Genomic DNA, 23,122 nt, shown 5'->3' on the forward strand with positions numbered 1-23,122 from the left:
TAGTTGGCAACACTTCATTTAGGGAAAGATTGTTAATATCATATCTTTATCACTGGAAGCCAAAAACACTGTCTTGCAGTGTTCCCTATTGTCTATATATCCTACCTAGAGGTGAGGCCTGAAATGTTCATTTTCCAATATACACATATTATTAAATACAGAGGCAATTTTTTTAACATTGATAAATCAAAACCCACATGACCTGTTTTATAAATCTAGAATTCTCTAGTGTTAGTGTATGTTATGGGATTCCCAGGTGGCGCTATTGGTAAAGAATCTGCCTGCCAGTGCAGGAGACCTGAGACTGGCGCTTGATCCCTAGTTTGGGAAGATCCCCTGGAGGAGGACATGGCAACCCACTCCAGTATTCTTGCCTGGAGAATCCTCATGGACAGAGGAGTCTGGCAGGCTACAGTCCATAGGGTAGCAAAGAGTTAGACACCACTGAAGCGACTTAGCATGTATAAACATGGTATATGTTACATGATACATTTTGTACATATACCCTACAAATATATAGAGCATCTTTACAAGATTCTTCATGAAGCATTATTATTAACTCCATGTAACAATAAGAAAAAAATGACTCTGTATGACAATAAGTAAGCTTTATTATGCATTGTGAAAAAGATAAATATTTTAACAAGGACTACGTATTAACTGTCATTTAAGGGAAACATGGCAGTTTTCAGGATATATAACATATTACATAAAAAGAGAGACCTGACAACATGAGTTTATATTTAGTTTTTTACTTATTATTTATCAGTCTCTAACCTTAGTGTTTCTCAACTGTAATTCATTTATACCACACAACGATCTTAACGTGGGTTCAGTTCAGTTCAGTTGCTCAGTCATGTCCGACTCTTTGTGACCCCATGAATCACAGCACGCCAGGCCTCCCTGTCCATCACCAACTCCCGCAGTTCACTCAAACTCATGTCCATCAAGTGGGTGATGCCATCCAGCCATCTCATTCTCTGTCGTCCCCGTCTCCCCCTGCCCCCAATCCCTCCCAGCATCAGTCATTTCAAATGAGTCAGCTCTTCGCATGAGGTGGCCAAAGTACTGGAGTTTCAGCTTCAGCATCAGTCCTTCCAATGAACACCCAGGATTGATCTCCTTTAGAATGGACTGGTTGGATCTCCTTGCAGTCCAAGCGACTCTCAAGAGTCTTCTCCAGCACCACAGTTCAAAAGCATCAATTCTTAGGCAATCAGCTTTCTTCACAGTCCAACTCCCACATCCATACATGACCACGGGAAAAACCATAGCCTTGACTAGACGGACCTTGGTTGGCAAAGTAATGTCTCTGCTTTTTAATATGCCGTCTAGGTTGGTCATAACTTTTCTTCCAAAGAGTAAGCATCTTTTAATTTCATGGCTGCAGTCACCATCTGCAGTGATTTTGGAGCCCAAAAAAATAAAGTCTGACACTGTTTCCACTGTTTCCCCATCTAATTCCCATGAAGTGATGGGACCAGATGTCATACACTATTGTTATTTGCATCTTACAAATAAGGATAAATAAGAGGAGGCATAACTTGCTCAGTATTACACTGTAAGTTCTAGAGCCAAAGTCTGAACCCAGGCAGTCCAGCTCCACAGAGTCTGTAATAGTTTTTTGTATATTTTGGATAATAGTCTATTATCAGATGTGTCTTTTGCCAATACTTTCTCCCATCTGGCTTGTCTTCTCATCCTCTTGACATTGTCTGTCACAGAGCAGAAGTTTTTAATTTTAATGAAGTCAGTTTATCAGTTTTTTAATGGATCATGCCTTTGATGTTGTACCTAAAATGTTATCTCAACACCCAAAATCTTACTTATACATTTACTCCCATGTTATTGTAAAGATTTTTATAGTTTTGTTTTATGTTTAAGACTCTGGTTAACTTTTGTGAAAGGTTGTAAATTCTGTGTCAAGGTTCACTTCTTACATGTAAATGTCTTATTGTTTCAGCACTATTTGTTAAAAAGACTCTTCTTAGCTTAATTGAATTGCCTTTGCTCTTTTTTGCCAACCACAATTATGCCGATCTATTTGAGTGTCTCTAATCTGTTCCACTGATCTAAATTTGTCTGTCTTTTGACAATACCACATGGTCTTGACCACTGTACCTTCATAGCTTCATAAGTCTTGAAGTTGGGTGGCATCAGTCTTCCAAGTTTGTTTTTCTCCTCTGATGTTTTGTTGGCTATTGTTTTCTTCTTCAACATTCTGTATTAGTCTTTTTGCCTCTCCACGTAAACTTTAGAATTAACTTGCCACAAAAGATCTTGCCAGATTTTGATTAGGGATGAATAGAATCTATGGGACAAGCTGGAAAGAATTGATATCTGGAGAATATTGAATCTTCCAATATTTTGGCTCTAGAATCTATGCTTTTCTACCACTGCATTTGTTGCTTTTCCAATGACTTTCAATAATAATTGAATTTTAGTTATTAATACTAATACTATTACTAGCATCATCATTTCAGGAATATGAATTTTTAACAGGATTCCATTTGGTTTTTATGTAAGTACTTTGAGAAAGGTTAATCAGCATATTCAGAGATTTGAAATTTAAGAATTGATGCCAAAGAAATAGGTGAGGGAAACTAAGAGGTACAAACTTACAGTCTCAAATCAATAAGTCATGGGTATGAAGTGTACAGTCTGGGGAATATTTAGGAAGGAAATAAAATCTATCTCAGAGAGGTTAATCTCAAGGTCATGTAGATAGTACATAGTTGCACATACAGAGTTACACACCTAAACTTCTCCACTCAAATTCCATCACTCTGCTATGTAACAGGCAAGGGTACTAGGCCCAGCAGGAAAAGAAAATTAGCATATTCTCTGTCTTAAATAGTCACGTCAGACAATGCTGATAAATTCATCTTTATCTCTGTCTTTCAGTTTCATTCTGAATACTCATTTCAGAGTTTTATTAATTCTGTAAAATATTACTAAATTCATCCTCAAATACTTCCAACTATTCCCAGAAACATATCTATATTTTAGTAGAAATAGGCTAATTAAGATTTCTGAAAGTTTTATCCTTTATTATCAAGTGTATGAATTCTCTTTTTGAAATGATCTTTACTTTCAACCCTCTGATCATGGCTAGATTCTTTGTATCCAGTGTACTTTTCATACATTATCTACGTACAGAATATAAAAACAACAAAAGAAATTTAGACTGTGGCTTTAAGGGTGACTGCAGCTGTCAGTGATAAAAGTAAGTTATTTCTAGGGGAAATTTCCTTCAAATAGTGCTCTCTGAGGGGAAATAATGGTAATATTTCAGTGCATACACATGGGAAGTGCTCCTGCGGATAAATGTTTAATAATAGTCATAAGATAGCCCTTGTCATGGAAATGAAAATGTGAAAGTGTTAGTCATCCAGTCGTGTCAGACTCTGCGATCCCATGGAACTCACCAGGGTCCTCTGTCTGTGAAATTCTCCAGGCAAGAATACTGGACTGGGTTGCCATTCCCTTCTCCAGGGGATCTTCCCTACCCAGGGACTGAACCTGGGTCTTCCACATTGCAGGCAGATTCTTTACTGCCTGAGACACCAGGGAAGCTCAGAGGAAATGGTTAGCATTCGTGTCAGGCTCCTTATCAGAAAGTAATGATGAGAAATTGCAGGTCACAGGCATGGTGATGGGAATTCCAAGGCTTCCTTTATACATACTCTGAAGGATGACTCCTCCAAGAGCTGAGAGAAGGTGAGAAATCATGGGGAAAAAGTGAGGGGAATAGCAATAAACAAGGCAAATACAGAGTGGACTTCACCTCAGTGATTCAATAAAAATACAGCCACATATTTTTTTTTTTAAGTGAGGCATAATATGTGGCAAAGAGTTACAAAAATAATGGGTGCTAAAAAAAAAAAAAAACAGAAAGACAAAAATGCTTCATTACCCGATTTTTCAATATAGACTACATTTCTGGCACTATCTCCCAACCCAAAAAAAAAAAATTCTGTTCAATCTATCTGCTTATGTTTTGTTTAAACAATAATGAAAATTAGAATTACCTAAATTTAACCCCCTTAAAATTCAATTAGGAATTAAAAGTTTAATTAATCATATACAAATGCTCACTGAGTGACAATAAACTTGTGGGAATAAAAGTTTAATTACACAAAAATTGTGAACACTCACTTTATTTAGATAAAGGAATAAATAAATAGAAAATGAATTAAGTAGTTTACTTGTTGAGTAAAAGTAAAAGCAGCTTACTTGTTGAGTAAAAGAACTAGAATTTGAGGAAATTGTATAGGTTTCTTTTTATAACAATTTCAGATATCAATGTCTTTCAGAACTGGGCTCAAGTGTTACATGGGCTCTAAATGTACGATCAATGCCTGAAAAGGAAATAGTAAAGGTTATAGCCAGCTGAACTCTAATTTATAACCCTATATAATATGTGGAAAGGTCACTGCATCAGTCAGGGTCCAATCAGGAGACAAAAACCATACAATCATTGTAACAAATAAAGTTAATACAGTGAATTATTAACTAGTAAAAAGGTAGTTAACTAAAAGAGTTAAACAAGGCATGGGTCAGTAGCACAGAAGTAGAGTCTGTAGAACACAAATATTACCCATAGATCTTAAGGAGACTGAATGAGGCAAATACTTATGTTTCAAAGCGCCCTTTACATGACCAGCAACAAGTGTAAGAGTCTGCATCTCTGTACAGGCTGTGCTCCCACAGGGACTCTACTGGGAACAAAGGGATTGCAAGAGTGTGTAGACCCCAGAGGGTGTGGGATACGCACAGTCCACTGGCCACCTAGAGGGAGGAGGGTCCATCAGATGCTAAAGGCTACATCTTAACCACGAGATGAACACTACGAGGTTCCCCACATATTAATCTGTTAAGGGCTGATAGAAAATGGCACTTCAGAAAATGGAAACAAAGTCCCTCCCTCCTGTTCTGCCTCTGCTGTGTCCTACCAGACCTTTGAATTGGCAGAACCTCACAAGTCACTCGCAAAAGAGGAGCATCTCTCAGGTCCACCTCTGATAAGACAAGAAATAACAAAGAAGAATGTGGGGAAGAGAGGCAATACAATGAATGCCTGGCACGCTGGTACTTGCACCATCTTTAGTTATGGAAACTGATGCAGTAAAATCTGGGTAAGGTCACATGCTTATGCTTACCGTCACAAACGATAACTTCTTGGTTCCTATTTTTAAATTTGGTTACTCATTGTACCATTCTGACTATTCAGCAGAAAGTACATTGATGGCATTATTTACTAGCTTAACATTTTATTGAGGTATAGATAAAGTACATGAACTTTAAATGTACAAATTAATAAATCTGTACAAGTATATACATGCATATAAAACTACAAATCTATTGTCTATACAGTCCATGGAATTCTCCAGGCCAGAATACTGAAGCGCGTAGTTTTCTCTTCTCCAGGGGATCTTCCCAACCCAGGAATCGAACAACGGTCTCCTGCATTGCAGGCAGATTCTTTACCAACTGAGCTATCAGGGAAGCCCAGAGATAAAGTACATAAACTTTAAATGTACAAACTGATAAATTTTTACAAGTATATACACTCATATAACTACAAGTCTATTATCACACTCAAGACAAGTCTATTACCAGCACCCTGGAAGGCTCATTCTGGCTGCCCCTCAAGAAATAATCATTTATATTTTAAAAGTTCCCTTAAAAATCTTTTCTTATTACATGGTTAGTACAACTAATAGGAAGTACAAAGAAAAATAATACAGTTTTTTGTAATGGAGACTAAGCATGCAAGAAGTTACTCTGAGACCTACTTAATGTTATCATTCCATCTTTCTAAAGTAGTCAAAGCACTGTAGGATAATTATTGCACTACTCTTGCTTCTGTGTAAATTGATAATTTATCAATTTCTTTCTCAATTTCTTTCTTTTTCCAGGGGAAAAGGGAATGACATATAAAGAACACATATAGCCTCAAATAATCTGCCATTTTTCAGAGAGACAGAGATGGAATTCCAGGTTTTCTAAACTTTTCTACAAATACAAAAAGTGAAAGTCACTCACTCATTGTCCAATTCTTTGCAGCCACATGGAAGCCTGTCAGGCTTCCCAGTCCATGGAATTCTATAGGCAAGAATACTGCAGTGGGTAGCCTTTTCCCTTCTCCAGGGGATTTTCCCAACCCAGGGATCAAACCCAGGTCTGTCTCATTGCAGGCAGATTCTTTATCATCTGAGCCACCAGGGAAGCCCAATAATACTGGAGTGGGTAGCCTATCCCTTCTCCAGAGGATCTTCCCAACTCAGGAACTGAACTGGGATCTCCTGCATTTCAGGTGGATTCTTTACTATCTGAGCCCAATAATACTGGAGTGGGTGGCCTATCCCTTCTCCAGAGGATCTTCCTGACCCAGCAATCAAATCAGGGTCTCCTGCATTGTAGGTGGATTCTTTACCATCTGAGCTACTAGGGAAGGAAACTGTCTCTTTAATGTAAGAAAATTCTACGTGTATGCAAAACAAACTAGTAAAGTAGTAACAACAACCTACCAATAATGTAGGTTATTAAAGAAGTGATTTAAATGCATGCAAAAACAAAAATTATAATATATAGTAAACTGTTTCTTCAAAAGTCATAGCATTTAACATTTAGCAAATGTGGAGTATACTTATATCACTTTATTGCAAACAGTGAAGGGAAAGTAACACATTAAGTAGAAAAAGCAGGGTCTTAAAAAATATTTTAAGATAACATTTAGACTTCAGAACTGTTCAACTTTTCAGCTGAATAAATTTAACCAATTAATTGCTCGGTAATCCAATAGACTCAAGAAATTTGATATTATTGGCTTTTCTTGTCACTCTGTATGTCTACAGACTTAGATTTCTAAAACCCCATTTTAATATTTTGCATTATCACATAAAATTTAAAAATTGATTGTTACACTGAAATTTGACACATTTAACTACCTAGTTTATTTTTTTTCCAACTAGCTTTCCATCACAAGTCAAAAGTCTTTGAACTTATGATTAAGCTTCATGGCCTGAAAGTGGTGAGTGTTTTTCCAGAAGGTTTCGGATTTTTTTAATGGTTGCCTTTACTGGATTTGATTCAAAATTTTCTAAAGGGAAGCATACTTTAAACAACTTTGATTCCATGTTTTTAACATATTATTTTATTTTATTGCTCTTCGCTGAGAGCACTTACAATCAACATATTTTTAAACATTTTATATTTGGTTATATTTTGTTGGTTCTTTGTTTTCTGTTATAATGGACTTTCAAAGATTAAGCGAATTTGCAGATTTTCCAAACAAACACATCTGTACAGGACAGTGTGATATTAGAAAGTTCCTGAAATTAACTAATACAATGTAAATGCTTTCTGCATTACCCATTTGCTACAACAGAAAGTGAGGGAAATTGCCAATGGGTTTGCTTCAGGGAGAAAACTACTGTTTTGAAATGAAATGCAAAGTTTACTGCATAGACCCTATTTTATTCTTAATCATGTTCAATTTGGGAGTATCCTCTTTCATTTATATACATGGAAATGATGTCAGGAGATGATCTATTATTTTCAAAGGCAAAGGTTATCACACACAAAACAAACAACTTCTTCTAGTTTATCTGTTCACTCCAAATTGTTTTACTGAATTAACACTCTTTACAGTGTCATTAAATGTCACATTTAAAGTGCTTAACAAAATAACACCGTGTTTAAAGTTTAGCTGCCTTTAGCCTGCTGCTGTCTGCGCTACTCCTATTTCCTTCATCCTTGCTTGGCAAGGACATTTAGTCACACATACTCCCACACACACACAGCTCAGTAATTCACCCTGATCTCCGGGGCTCTTCTTTCCATCCCCCGTCTATTTTGTATTATTATTCCAGGTTTCTTCCTCTTCCTTCCTTCCTCCCCACCCACTCAACCCCACTACCCACTGAAATCCTGAGTTCAATTCCTCAGTAGTTTCCCCAGATTAGCACTTTGCTCCATTTCCTTGCAGAAATACTTTTGCATGCCTCCTTCCTCCTTACAGACCACTAGCTCACCTTACCTCTACAGTCATTCTTCAACCCTGGCTTATTCCAATAGAGATTTAGACAGCTCCTTGCTCCTCCATTTTCCTTTCCATAACAAAACATTTCTTTGGAAAGTGCAGCCAAGAATCCACACAAGCAAACTCAGTGAACCAGTACAATATGAAGGTTTTATACCAGATGAGAAATTGTGCAAAGCTGTGGTCACACTCAAGTGCATTATGGCTAGTGCCTTAGCTGATTGCATTTTCATTTGTAACATACCAACACAGCCAAGAACTTGAATCAAGCTTACATGACAGCACGTTACCTAGGATTCGATGCTGTTACAAAGCTCTTCTGAATGACCCTAGATAATTGGGATGTGAAGTGATGCAATAGCCACAACTTTCTAAAGGGTTTAACAAAAATATATTTTATACAAGAAGTGTGAAATATGTACCTCTAGTAATTTCACATTTTTTCAACAATGACTTCAGATTGTTTCCATTTAAAACGCAAAGGAAATTTTCATTGTTAATCTTTTAGATACTGTAAATAAATTAAGTCATTCATTCAATAAATGCTTACTGAATACCAACTACGCGGCAAACACAGTTCAACGTAAGTTCAGTAGAAATAAAGCCTTGGTTTGGAACTTACCATGAGCCATACGATGGAACCAGTAGTAACCAAAGTCAACTCCCAAGAAAGTTAAATACCAAGTCCATGGAGAATCCCAAGGCAAACTAATGAGTCTGTAGTTCTCCCAGATATAAACATAACTAGTCAGCTCAATGCTCCTGTAAAACAACCTGGAAAGATAAAATCTATCAGTAATGATTATACTATATTTTAGAGGTTAACTTATGCTAAAACATTTTAGATTATATACAAAAGTAAATTTGTTCACATGTAAAAATAAAATCCTTTCCTTCTTCTTCTTGGTTTCTTACTGTTCTATCATGCTTTTGAAGAGGCTCAGTTCCCTTGGTATCCAAGTGATTCATACCATTCATAACATTTCCTTTTGTTTCACAGGTATCATGGATGCCAACTATTTCCCTATTTCATGGAACTTAGCAGGACGTTCTTTTTATGTGTTTCCTAAAAATACTTTTCACAGAACCCATACAACATAAATATGACAAAACTATCACTATTTGCGGTGATTGTCATTTCTAAATCTCAATAAAGAACACAAGAAGGGTTCTTTTTAAAGGAAATTTAAAAAGCAGAAAATTATAAACAGCATGTTTTTAAAGAGGACTGCAAAATGCCTATAATTTAACATGTGTTAATCCAATAAAGTTTAAGTTGCTGCTGCCTAACTCCATCTTCTCTTCTTCTCTACTCTCTCCTTCCTTTCACACACACACACACACACTTCAAGCTTTTTAGATATTTTTCTTAGCATCTCAAATTGGATCCTCATAGCATTCCAGTATTTCTTGTAGTAACAAACTATAGATCTCAAAATATAAAAGAATATTTTTCCTAGAAGTAAACAGTTGTTTTTAAAACCCATATAAAGTATCTCTTACCACCTGTTCCACCAAGCTTCTGCAAATTCTATTTCAAGAACTTTCAAAAATATACATAATATACTTCAATTTTATAAAGAGGAGTATTTTTCCCTTTAAGTTTTCTGTGAGCAAATTTAAGATCAGACTCAAGCTAATCACTCCTTTTATCACTTTTATAGATAAGATTGAACTGACTTTTTCACTTACATTTATCATTCATATATAAAATGAATGATACTACTGAATAAAGATTTATTTATAAACCATGAACTGAGGAAGTTCTTAAATATACTAATTTTAAATAAAAGTCAAAGAAGCAGATCTTTAGTTTTCTCTTTATATTCATTCTTTTACTAAAATTTCCCTTTACACAGTCAGCCTCTATGAATTAGCATGTTACTGGGCTGCTGGAAACCCAAGTATTCACTTTTAATCTACTTTTCACTTTAACTATGATATGATTTTAACTGTGATTTATCGATAAGAACTTTAAAATAGCCCCATATTTTGAATTCTTCAAGTTATTATTTAATCAGTAACACAAAACACTAGGCCTCTTCCGAATGGCACGAATACAAATAACCAATAGAAATGACAAACACCTATACTTTCAAAAAGGATTATGCATCATCAGATCTTAAAACTCAATTTTCAATTTAAGATTATTCTCAGTTTATAAACTGGTGGTCATACAGGTAGAGTAAGAAGAGACTAAAGAATGAGACAGAACACTCTAGACTGGGAGGCGGCAGTTTTTATAAACAAAGGAACTTACAGAGCTGGTTTGTCGCTATGGGACACATGAATCTCCATACTCTCCCTCCAGAATCTTAAGTTTCCAGAAAGGTCCTCACCGGGTTCATTCATTTATTCAGTCAAGATGGTCTCAACAACACCTTCCTCTCTCAAGCATTCACCCTTGAAACGGCTGCTAATGGCATGGGCTTGTGGGTGGAACTTATACTCCACAGACAGGGGAGAGTGCAGAAGAGAGGGGAAAGGTTCAGCTTAGAGGTCAACCGGCGTCACACCCTCTCCATGACCGCCTCCAACAAGTATATCATTGGAAAGAGCCATTTTGTCCTTAAATGTGAGTCCCTGACCCAAGTGGGCTGCCTACCCAGCACTCCTGTCACAACTCAGTCCAAGCCCTGCACACTCCAGAGCCCCCCTGTCAGGTGGCCTTCAACCTGCTTTCAGGACCTGCATGAGTCTCTTTCCTGGTCCAGACCTCCAGAGGGCCCACCTGTGGGTGCGGAAGTCTTCAACATGACAAGGTAGATAAAAGTGGCTTTTTTGGACATGTAGACAGAGATGGGATGAGCAATCTGGGTGTCCACACATAGGTATGTGAGGTCCCTCATGGGACAGGACAGATAATGGGCCAGGGGCTCTCACCCTGTTCTGGAACTCTGAGGAATTAAAGAACTTGAAATGTGTCTTCCAGTTTGCCATCCAGGTTATTGATCAGGGTGAAAGTGTTAGTCGCTCATTGTGTCCAACTCTTTGTGACCCCATGGACTGTAGCCCAAGAAGCTCCTCTGTCCATGAAATTCTGCAGGCAAGAATACTGGAGTGGGCCGCCATTCCATTCTCCAAGGAATCTTCCCAATCCAGGGACTGAACCCACGGTCTCCTGCATTGCAGGCAGACTCTTTACCATCTGAACAATGATCGTGGTAGGGGGTGAGTAGAACAAATTTTATTGTAAAGTAAGTTAGCTTGGTTGGTAACTCAGATCTAGACTATGACTTCTGAACAGTGTCATTCATTAATGACATCCGGAGAAGATAATTCTCAGTTGTAGGGGTCTGTCTTGTGAAAACAATTACCCAAATTATGAAACTTAACATTGTTCCCTAGGATTCAGTGGTAGAGGACTGAACAAATAAAATTCAAGTTCTAGGTAAAAAATGGTGAATAATATGAATTGTAAATGGTCTAACTTAAATTTTCTCAGAGATTCTAAAGTTTGACACTGTTGTCTTTGGGGCCAGATAATTCTTTGTTGTGGGGGTCGGTCCTGTGCATTGTAGGAGGGTTAGCATCATCCCCGGCCTCTACTGACTGGATACAAGCAACACAGCCCTCCACTTCTGTTGTGACAACAAACTGTCCAAATGTCTCCTGGGAGCAGAACTGTCCCAGTTGATAATCCTAAATACAAAAGACTGATCCAGAAAGAAAAAAATTAAGACTTAGAAAATGTAACGGAAAGTTGAAATAATCTGCAATCTTTTGACATTTGTTTTAGTACATAGTGTCAAAGCAAGTCAACTCATGAATTCATTCAATCTTTCAATGAATTTGCATTAAGAATCTACTGGGTGTCAGGCACAGCACAAAAAAGGGAAGACACATCAGTGAAGAGGGCAAATACAGCCACCTGCCTCATCAGCGTCCCACCAGTTCAGTATCTCTTTTCAAAGTTGCTGTCTTTCTTGTCAAGTCTTCCAGTGACAGTTGAAATAGGCTTTCAGATACCAAGATTTCAATAAAAGAAACAGGGGATCCCTGGAAAACTTCCATTTGTAAAACAAAAAGAACCTGCCTGCAATTGAAATGTTTCTTTATTTCCTGTACAGGTGCCAGGTCTTGAGCAGGCACTCAATTTATTATTCTGTCAACTTACTTATTAGGGTTGACACAAATCGAGCTGAAATATGCCTGACATACTACAGTCAAGACATTTTCTTTTTTTTTTCACACCTTAGCACAAAGCTAAACTTTTTCAAGGTGAAGAGGAAGAGAGGAGAAGCTGTGGGAATTAAATCCCCAGCTCTCTATCAGCAAGATGGATATGATCCTCTTCCATCATAGATGGGAAAAAAAAACAGCCATGGAGTGCCCACAACTAGAAACAATTCAGCAAGGGATACAGCTGGGAAATGATTATCAAGCTCTGCAAAGCTCTTGATTGCAGGAAATAGCACCTACATTTTCAAAAATATTCCCACCAGACCCAGAATTGTAAAGCTAAACCTTTTCCTCTTTCTCTTCCCAATTCCGCCATTCTCCCCTGCTTATGACTTTGCACTCTGGAATTCAAACAATTCTAACCCTTATTCTGAGGAAAGAGACATATGCAATTTGAATATGTAGTGAGCTTACTTTATCATAAGGAGATGGAAATGAGGTAGCACAGGGCCTCTGATTAACCAAATGCTAGATCCCTTTTTCATGAAGTTTGAGTGCAAGAGGAGAACATGATCTAAGTAGAAGGAGGCACTAGACTGCTCATCAACAGCCTGTACACCTAGAGGCTCCCCTCCCATGCCCTATATTTTTTATAAATTCTTCCCAAATAGCTATTTTTCTTAGGCCTGAGGCATATCTGTTGGCAAATGAAAGACAGCTAATTTTTGATGTGTTTTATTTTTCTGTTCACAGTAGAAATTTGTCCAGTCTGACTGGTGGTTGCCAAGGGGTAGGGGGTTGGGGGAGAGATGGAGTGGAAGGTTGGGGTTAGAAAATAGAAGCTTTTATATTGTTGCTGTTCAGTCACTAAATCGTGTCCAACTCTTTGTGACCACACGGACTGTGGCTCACTAGGCTCCTCTGTCCATGAGATTTCCCAGGCAAAAATATTAGAGTGGGTTGACACTTCCTTCTTCAGGGAATCTTCCTGGACCAGGGATCAAACCTACGTCTCCTGCATTGGCAGGCAGATTGTTTACCACTGGGCCACCAGGGAAGCCCAAGCTTTTATATAAAGAATGGATGACAACAAGGTCCTACTGTATAGCACAGAGGACTATATTCAAAATCCTATGATAAACTATAATGGAAGAGAATATTTTTAAAATATTTATGTATATGTATAGATATATCACTGAATCACCTTGCTGTGCAGCAATAATTAACATATTATAAATCACCTGTACCTCAGTAAAAGACTCTATCCTGTCAAAGTTTAGTGACTATAAAATCTGGTAAGATATCAAAGTACCATTCCAATACTGATGCTGGATTTTTTAAAATATAATTTATTATGTTGAGATTGTCCAATAATCAATAAGCGAGAATAAATATCATTTGGGGATTGAGAATTACAAAGCTAATTTTTTATCAAAATCATCTCAGTTTGAACATTCCCATCATCAAAGGTAGAGAAAGGTAACACTGGAGAGATTATTTACCTTCTCATTATCTAATTTCAGATATGAGAGCATTAGGCTGAATGGATCCTAAAATTATCTAGCTCTCAAATACTCGCATGCTCTAATCATTAATCAAGCAACTGAAATTTGATGTAATGCTCTCACTGCAAACTGTAAAAATGTCAAAGCAACTTTCAGTCAGTAGAAATACGTACCCAGTGTTCACAGACATCCGCCAACCTGTACGATTTCATAACTATCATTAGGGCAATGTATACTGTTTAATTTGGCCAGATTACACAAAATTGAAAAAAAAATAAATCAGGCATCTTTATTTCTAACAATCTTGTCATAAACTGGAAAAAAACCAATATTTGAATGAGATCACTCAAAATGCCCTTATAAGTTTCAGGAAGTTATAAATAAATACATACATATTTGAAATATATGTGTATATATATTGATTGTTTCCAAGAAATTAAATTATGTATTTATTTCAAAATCTCTTATGCCTGGCCCAGGAACTTGCACTCTCTGTCTGTAAAGCCACTGCCACTTTTGCTCCATCTAGTGGAATACTGATTTTTGGCCAGTAATAACAAAATACATAACAACAAGCTCTACCTTCTGCAAGCAGACAACATTTGTACTGCTATTTCCTACTGTGAAATGACATTTACAAATCAATCATTTAACTTAATTTCTTTTTAAAACAACCACAAAACCAGAGACTTCTGTAAACACAATGGGTTGGATTTGAAAGAACTAAATGTGCTACATTTTTTACTTTGCAAGAAGTAAATTACTTCAAGTAATTCAATAACTCTATTGAATAAGCACACAAAAACAGACTTAATAAGCACAAGGAAGCTTCATTCCTTCAGGAAGGACAGTGTAAGAGCAATCTCTGAAGTTAGACAATTAAGGAAAACAAAGTCTACTGATGAGGTTTCTAAGGTAAAAGTTAAGAAGACATGAAGCATGCTCTCTAGCAAAAATAACTAAATACCAGCAGGCTTTTTAAATGTATTTTGTTTCTGTGGGATGTTCTTTTCATATTTTCTCAGTTAATACAACTGTATTAATATTCACAATAAAATATCATTATTAATACTACATAAATGAATGTATCTCTTACTTAGGACAATGAATAAATATTTACATTTACTAAATTTCATCACTCCAAATGGCAGACACTCATTTGTAGAAGTCTGATGTTGCCAAAAACAGTATCAACTCTGCTACTAAAGTCTAGTATAAAAATGCAGTACACAATTTTCCTTTATTCCCTAGTCCCACCTCAAGGAGTCAAAAGAATCTCAAATAAGTTTAATTCCAAGTTTTGCTTTTTATTTATTTTTTTGATGAATTGAAACTTTCTTGTCAGGATTGGAAAATGCCATGTCAACTATGGCCAATGAAACTGTAGACACATTTGGCGCAACATTGCAGACCTAATTCCATAGTAAAAATTGGCAGTGACTCATATGTATTAAAAGTGGAGTGTCCCCAACTCATTTGAAAATTTACCTACCTAAATTATTCCTCCAACTATTGCAATTTGATTTATAATCTGCTGTTTCAACAGAATAAATGAACCCATTAAAAACAAACATACTGTAGATATTTATATCAGGAATAAAATTTCTCTGGGGAGGATGCAATTTATGGAAGCAGAAACATTGGAAGGAAGTAACAAATTGAAGTCTCAGTTTTCTAATGAAGGATTGGAAATTGAGTTCTGCTTCAACGAGCAAGGAAAAAAAAAAAGATGTGATTATTTTTCACTCATTAGCATTTCAGACAGTAGCAGGATGTTTCACAAGTTTTAGCTAGATTTTAAAAAATTGATTTAGTCAATATTTCATTTTATGTTGTATAGTCACATATGCAGTTAACCAATAGAAAGGCATATTATCTGCAGATGATACACTGCAGTTAACTACGATAAATACACAAGCTTGTCTGTAATTTCAGGACTAGATTCTTACTAAGAAGTCTGCCTACTGGATTCTAGAAGAGGAAAACAGATGCAAGCCTGCCCAGAATCTGGTTCTTAGGACAGATGGACATTTATTACACATTGTGGTCTGTCTGACAGGCTTGTAAACAAGATACAATCTTGTCTCTGTTGAATAATTTTCCTTACATAAAGATTTGAAAGATACATATAGATCTTTTCCATCAATATGGTAAGCATGCTACTGATCGTCAAGCCACTTTGACTTTTATGTTATAATGAAACTGAGATCCTCAAATAAACATTTTTTTTCCTCAAAGTCTGCACACAGCATTTCCATTACATGAATGGCAAAGTGGAAAAATATGTTCAGGGTTTCAATTTGATTTCCCCAACTATTTTTGTCAGAGGCCACATGCCTATTTGGAATTACTATCCAAACTATAATTCCTCACAAAGGGATTAACAAATAGTATACTACCATTTTTCTTGCAATTATGTATTTTAAGGACATGGCAAGCCCCTGTTGTTGGTGCAGAAAATGAAATTAGTCCCTCGGAGAGGGTATGATCAATGTCGTGATAATCTAACCTTCAGCTGTTAACGATTTGCACAAGGATTCCCCTTGATGCTGTGGTTTCAACTGAAATATTGTTCTAAGAGTTTCGGTCAAATCCCCCTTCTCATCTTGTGCTGAAAGAGGATTGCAAAGAGTGGATCCTAAGGATCAGCTTTCCTTCTCTGCTTATGTCTGGGAATTTTTGTGATAGCAACAAAATAAATGAAAACGTTGGGAAATTTCATTTCGAGATAATTTGCTTTGTTGAGATCTTTCAGACAAAAGCCTGTGAAAGATAAAATTATTTGTAAAATGTACAAAGTTATCCACATTTCACAATTTAAAACTGTGAACAAAAAAAGAAGGTGCTGTTCTCATTCAAAATACAACTATAAAAAATAGGCTCCAAATTCAAGTTCACAACCTTTTCCCTTTCTTTCAAAGGGCACCAGAGTTCACAGCTTGTGTTAGCTTAAGGAGTGTTATGAGTAGCGGGATGGGAAGAAAAAGAACTGCACCCTCTCCCTGAAGGACTGGTTTGTTTTATTTTCTCTTTCTCTTCCCATTTCCCTTATATTTGGGGGTTTCTTTTTTAGCAGAAATATTCTCTTTGGGTATCTTACTAGAATTCTGTACCTTTTCTTTTAATCACAGTGTTGAAGAGAAATAGAGTACTGAGGATACAGTTTACATTTCTAGTTGTTACAATATAATAAGAGAACAATCTAATCTCATTTGTGACCAAAGTCAAACTTAAAACAGTAAAAGAAATACTGAAGTGTTCATCTGACTTGATGTCTCCCTGAGTTCTTAAAAAATTCATTCCAGCTCAACAAAATATGTGATGCATAACTGTTCCTGCAGGGCACTTCTCAGTTATCAGGTTATTTTGACAATTCATCAATTGTTCCATTTCCATAAATCTATACACTCAAGTTTCTCAGAATAAACTGTTATAACCAAGTATTTTTCAATAGTCAAATATACTTGTCCCTTGAGTATGCTGAATATACTTTTTGTTCACTTCTGTTTAAGGGAGGAATGAAATAAAGGAAATTATGTATAATTGTAAATTTCCAATTAGAATATTCTGGAAATTGAAAATAATTTGAGATATTATTCTCTGATTCTGACAGCAGTATGCAACCATATGAGTAGTTTTTTAGGGAATCACTATTCTGATTATCATTACTATTATTTTATAACTATTAACCTATATTTTTCATAGTAACATTTATGAAATAAATTTTACCTTTAGGTTTACTTTCTATCTAAATAATTTTTGCAATCATAGGAAACGATTTTACCTTTTCTCAGCTATCTTTAGCTTCTTATTTTATATTTTAAAAATCCACCTTGGTTTCCCACTGGGCGGTTCATGCAAACATTCCAAAGCAGTGAGCACTGGTCAGAAGTGAAGCTCTTAAAACAGTAAAAGAAGCAATGGGTGGGAAGCGGGAATGAGAACATTCACCAGTAATACAAGGCACAGACTTCTGAGGGAATCTTCCCTCACCCTCTCCTCTTGGGAAAACTCTCATACACTGAAGAGCCCTCCATTGACTGGTACCTCCTCTAAACACATTACAATGTATTCTTTCTAAAAAGCAGTACAGCATTCATTATTTTGGGGTCCCCAGGTGGTGCAGTGGTAAAGAATCTGCCTGCCAATGCAGGAGACGCAGGAGACAAAGGTTCAATCCCTGGGCCAGGAAGATCCCCTGGAAAAGGAAATGGGAACCCCAGTATTCTTGCTGCAAGAATTCCATGAATAGAGAAGACCGGTGGGTTACAGTCCACGAAGTCTCGAAGAGTCGGACGCAGCTGAGTGAGCACACTAACGCAGGAGACTCAAGAGACTTGGGTTCAGTCCCCGGGGTGGGAAGCGCCCCTGGAGGATGAGGAAATGCCAACACACTCCAGTATGCATTGTTTAGTCCCTTCATCCTCAGACTTCACCATCAACATAGCACTATAAGACTGTGAGATTTAAAATAAATTCTGCCATATCTCTACACGTGACCCAATTTCATTCCTATACCTAGAGTCTATCACACAGAGTGAAGTAAGTCAGAAAGAGAAAAACAAATACCATATATTAACACATGAATGGAATCTAGAAAAATGGAACAGATAAACCTAGTTCCAGGGCACAGTCATAGAGACACAGACATAGAGAATGGACATGTATGCATGGGAGGGAAGGGAGGCTGGGATGAACGGGGAGATTAGGAGTGACATATACACAGCATCATCTGTAAAATAGATAGCCAGTGGGAGCCTGCTGTATAGCAAGGGAGCTCAGCTTTGTGCTCTGTGATGACTTAGAGCGGCGGGGTGGGGGTGAGGCAGGCTCAAGAGCAAGGAGATATCTGTACACATACAGCTGATTCACTTCACTGTACAGCAGAAAATAACACAGCATTGTAAACCATACTCCATGAAAACACACACGCACAATTATTTTGTACATCATTATAGGCATAGGAGTTAAAACTATGAAGAAAGAACACCTCTTTTTCTCAAGTTGCATGCAACCTAGCAGGAAGGGCTGGGGTGGGGGGTGGGGGGGGCAAACAGGTGAGCTTAATACCATATGACAATTCTATTATGGTGTAGGCACAATACTCCACAGTGATTTCAGCCCATAGTGAAGTGATGCCTAAAGTAGGGTTGCAAAACAGACAAGACCTGCTGAAGAGTATGACTCTTCAATATTTAGACTGAAGAAATGAATGGCAGCTGGCCACTTGGATGACCACATGCGACATCTGGGTGATGGCAAACAAGGAGCAAAGGGCTGGTGCAAAGGAGGAAGAACAATCAAGGGACCGGAAGGTAGACAAAGGCCTCCATAGATTAGGGAAGAAATTGTCCTCAGGCCATAAGGAACCTATGAGGGAGTTTCCACCAGATTCACGTTATGGAAATATTCGGCTGCAAATGAAATGGGACTGCTGCTGCTGCTGCTGCTGCTAAGTCGCTTCAGTCGTGTCTGACTCTGTGCGACCCCATAGACGGCAGCCCACCAGGCTCCTCCGTCCCTGGGATTCTCCAGGCAAGGATACTGGAGTGGGAAATAGGACTAGAGACAGAGATACCACTTAGGAAACCACGGTAGTGATCTAGAGCTTTGTGTGACATTGGTTAGGGAGACTGCTACTGCAGGTGAATTTGCATGAGGCAAAATTAATTTCCCAGTAGATAACTAGGACAAAGCTCAGACCTGGGACTAGGCTAAAACAAGTGAAGCAATTGCCTCGGGCACAAAATTTAAGGAGGCACCAATAAATTCAGTAATCACTTAGAGCAGTATTTTCAGTAACAGATGTAAAACATCCATGATGAACAAAACATCTAACATTTAAACAATGACACTAACCGAGTTCTTTGCGGATGTATGTAAAAACAGACCAAGTCCCCATACAATGGGTTTCTTCTTCATCTTACCTGAAGAATTTAAGTTTATTCACTCACCGCAGCTAACTAGCTAACTCACCTCGGAAGCCGAGACATAATGCCGGCTGACAAAGATGTTAAGGCATCATCCAAACCACCTGGTGGCTTCCCTTTGCGAATCCAGCTGACAACCAGCTCAAGCAGCATCAAGGAAATGAAAAATGGAGTTGCCTGGAAAGGAAATTGCAGAAGAGAGATGCTATTGTGCTTGGTATGAAATTCTTCCAAGTTTCCAGATTAGTCATTCCCGAAGTGGGAGGCCCAGAGTGACAGTTCATAGCAGAAAAGGTATGAACCTATCCTCGGGGATTATTTCCTCCCAACAGGCAAAGAAATCTGTTTATTTTAGATACACACTAACAAGGTGCTCCAATTCTATCATCCGATTTGGACACGAAATATAACCATAGAGGATTCCCCGGCAGCTCAGTGGTGGAGAATCCGTCTGCCAATGTGGGAGACATGGGTTCGATCCCTGGTCCAGGAAGTTTCCACATGCTGCAGAGCAAATAAGCCTATGTGCCCCAACTATTGAGCCTGTGTTCAAGAGCCCGGGAGCCGCAACTACTGAGCCCAGCTGCCACAACTTGAAGCCTGTGCGCCCTATAACCTGTACTCCCCAGGAAAAGAAGTCACTGCAATGAGAAGCCTCCACACCACAGCTGGAGAGTAGCCCCTACTTGCAACAATGAGAGGAAAGCCCGTGCAACAATGAAAACCCAGCACAGCCAAAATAAATAAATATATTTTTAAAGGAAAGAAACTTAACCATAGATGTAACCACAATAATTCTGCCAAGGAAATAAAAAAGATTAGGCAGGACATGTTTCAAGGTCTAAAAAATACATTTTAAAATAAGTGCAATAATCAAAAATCTTATCAATACACTATAAAGATAAGGTCCACTTTAAATCACTTTCCTTAAAGATGTGCATGATTTTATTTTTTCACATTAGAATGACAGGTATCCCAAAATTGAAATTGTAGGAATACACACTACTATATATAAAATATATAGCTAATAAGGACCTACTGTACAGCATATGGAGAACTCTTTTCAGTACTGTGTAAAACCTATATGGGAAAATAATCTTTAAAAGAATGGATGTATGTATAACTGATCCACTTTGTGGTACAGCAGAAACTAATCAACACTGTAAATCAATTATACTCTAATAAAATTTTGAAAAAAATTGTAGGAACAAAGAATTTTGCTTCTGAGTATTCCGGAGAATGAGATCATTTTAAACATTTTAGACATCATTCAAGTTTTATTCATTCAGTTTTTTCTTATAGAAAAAAATTATCATCTATAATTGATGACATTATCAGGCTAGGTTTGATGTCATAATATAAAATAATAATGATTTATAAAGATGTGAGTACCACATTCTTTCCTTAAAAAATCAGAAAGGGGTAATATCAAATCCCGAAAAAATTATGGGATTCTCTCATTTGAAAGTCGATCATGAGTACTGAAAATTTCTAAACCCAAAGCTTAAGAACATATTTTCTGAGGTCATTTTCTTTTCTATTTCTGGTCTGAACCAGTAAGTGTTTTAGGAGCAACTCTGACAGGGTGGGGAACTTCAGTATTCAAATTCTAATTCTGGATATTTCCACTTCCAATCAGAGCCAGGAACCAGAAGTGAAAAGTGCCTCTGAACACTTACAGAGTTTCAAAGAAAACTTGGTTTAAATTCAGACTTAGGAAATCAGGGTTGAACTCTCAGCTGTGTATCCATTTCTGCAGAACCACCCTGCTTAAAAAAAAAAAAAAAAAACAGGAAATAATTTCCTGGGAGGTGGAAGAGGAGTTTTCCTTTAGAAACAAAATTGTTACAAACTTTACTGATACCACATAACCTTTGGATACTGAGCTTCTGAAAGCTAAATTTGTAATGCCACTGTGTCCAGGAAAACTTTTTGAAGTTTTATCACATTCTAGAGTGACATTTCAGGGAAGAGAAATTTAACAGGAAGAGATGGGTATGGATATTGTACGGAAATTCAATTCACATGGAAATTCTACTTTTCCCCCATGCTTTTTTTTGAAACTATTTTTATTAGAATTATTTGAAGAATGGACATGAATGAAACCCCACACTGTGTTTAAGTTACTTCTTACTAAGAGAAAAGAAAGAGCAGCCTCTTCCCAGAGAGCCTCACCTTCCGTACATAATCAGGCACCTCGTCCAGGGTCTGGAATGCCGTTTCACTGGGCTTCATCACATAAAACATCATGCGAATCCCCTGGGAAACCGAAACATCCTGTTGGGCTTCTGGGTTCTTCATCTCTGCCCTTGTCTGACTCCCAGCTGGAGAGTATTTGTGCTTCAGTGGTTGAAGCCAGAGGCTGAACACAGAGAACGAGCTGTGCTGCACAGATCAAGCCCTCTGTCAGAGAGAGGCCGGGGAGGAACAAAGCCCCACAGAGCAGAGCCAACAGCAGAGTCTGTGCAGACGGTGTGTGATGAGACAGACAAGTACAAGGATCAATCAGGAATGTGTTCAGAGTTCAGAGGACGCTGACCCAGAAGCCAAGCATGTTCAGGGGTAGAGGAGGAAGGGCTCCTGCGCAGATCACAGATAAACAATGGAGGTTAGCTGCAGGTGGAGTCATTTATCACTAAAAAAAGAGAAACAAACAAAAAACCCACATGATACCTCCTTGGAGAGAAGGAACAAAGTGATGGCAAGTGCAAGTTCGTTCTGAAAAAGTGGGTGGAAATTCAAGATGCAAATCACATGAGGAAAATATTATACCTGCTTTTCTCTCCCTTTGGAAATTCACATTGGGCTCAGGTTTGTAGTCTCCCAACAGTGTCACGTAACCTGAGAGACAAGGTGTTCTGATCTCAGTTGTAATAAGACTAACCTCAAAAGCCAATAAGCAGCAAATATATCCTACTGGTGATTGCCTCTGTATTCCTGCATCTGTATCGTGTTCCCATCTGAATGTTTGAGAACAAATTTAAGGGCATGTCGACTATTCACATCTGTATTCTTTTTAGAGCTAATGGGGATTTGGATTGAAGCAGCAGTTAAGGTGTTGCTGACAGAACTTATCTCTGTTTTCCAGGAGGAGCATGGGTTGTTTGTGCCTCTTAGGTAGGTTAAAAGGCACTTAACTGATTGCATAACCAATAAGTAAGTGAAGCTTTCTGAATCAGTCCTTCACCGACAATAGGCTATGGTCATCCTTTGACTCCCACCTCATCTTTCAAAAATATTTATGTAGATGTAATTAGGTTATTGACACATGACTGTCCTTGGAGAAATAGACACTATAGATAAGCAACAAATAAATTGCTACCCTGAGACACTATTAACATTTTGATATACGTATAATTAGTTTCACTATCATATGACATGCTTATTACTAAAAATCACTGCACTCTGCAAGTCTGTCCAATAAAAAAGCATGGGGCTAATGAGAAAAATGGGATTAGAATGCAATACTCAAAAACTTCTTAATGATCAACAATGAGAAAAAAATCAGAACCTAATAA

At 37.6% G+C, this 23,122-nt stretch overlaps 1 protein-coding gene across 1 annotated transcript in view; it reads right to left on the reverse strand.

Moving 5' to 3' along the window:
• AGMO (alkylglycerol monooxygenase) overlaps positions 1 to 22,088 on the reverse strand; it is a 403,245-nt gene extending 381,157 nt beyond the window's left edge. Inside the window, exons 1-3 of the mRNA XM_055420518.2 lie at positions 21,780 to 22,088; positions 19,651 to 19,781; positions 8,670 to 8,821 (exon numbers count right to left, since the gene is read on the reverse strand). Of these exons, the coding sequence (XP_055276493.1) occupies positions 8,670 to 8,821; positions 19,651 to 19,781; positions 21,780 to 21,905 (409 nt within the window). The 5' untranslated portion in view covers positions 21,906 to 22,088. The remainder of the gene's footprint in view (positions 1 to 8,669; positions 8,822 to 19,650; positions 19,782 to 21,779) is intronic.
• Between the last annotated feature and the right edge of the window lie 1,034 nt (positions 22,089 to 23,122).

This window comes from Moschus berezovskii, chromosome 3 (assembly GCF_049115385.1).
Source record: "Moschus berezovskii isolate FMDL1 chromosome 3, NW_MosBer_1.0, whole genome shotgun sequence".
Classification (NCBI taxonomy): Eukaryota; Metazoa; Chordata; class Mammalia; order Artiodactyla; family Moschidae; genus Moschus; species Moschus berezovskii.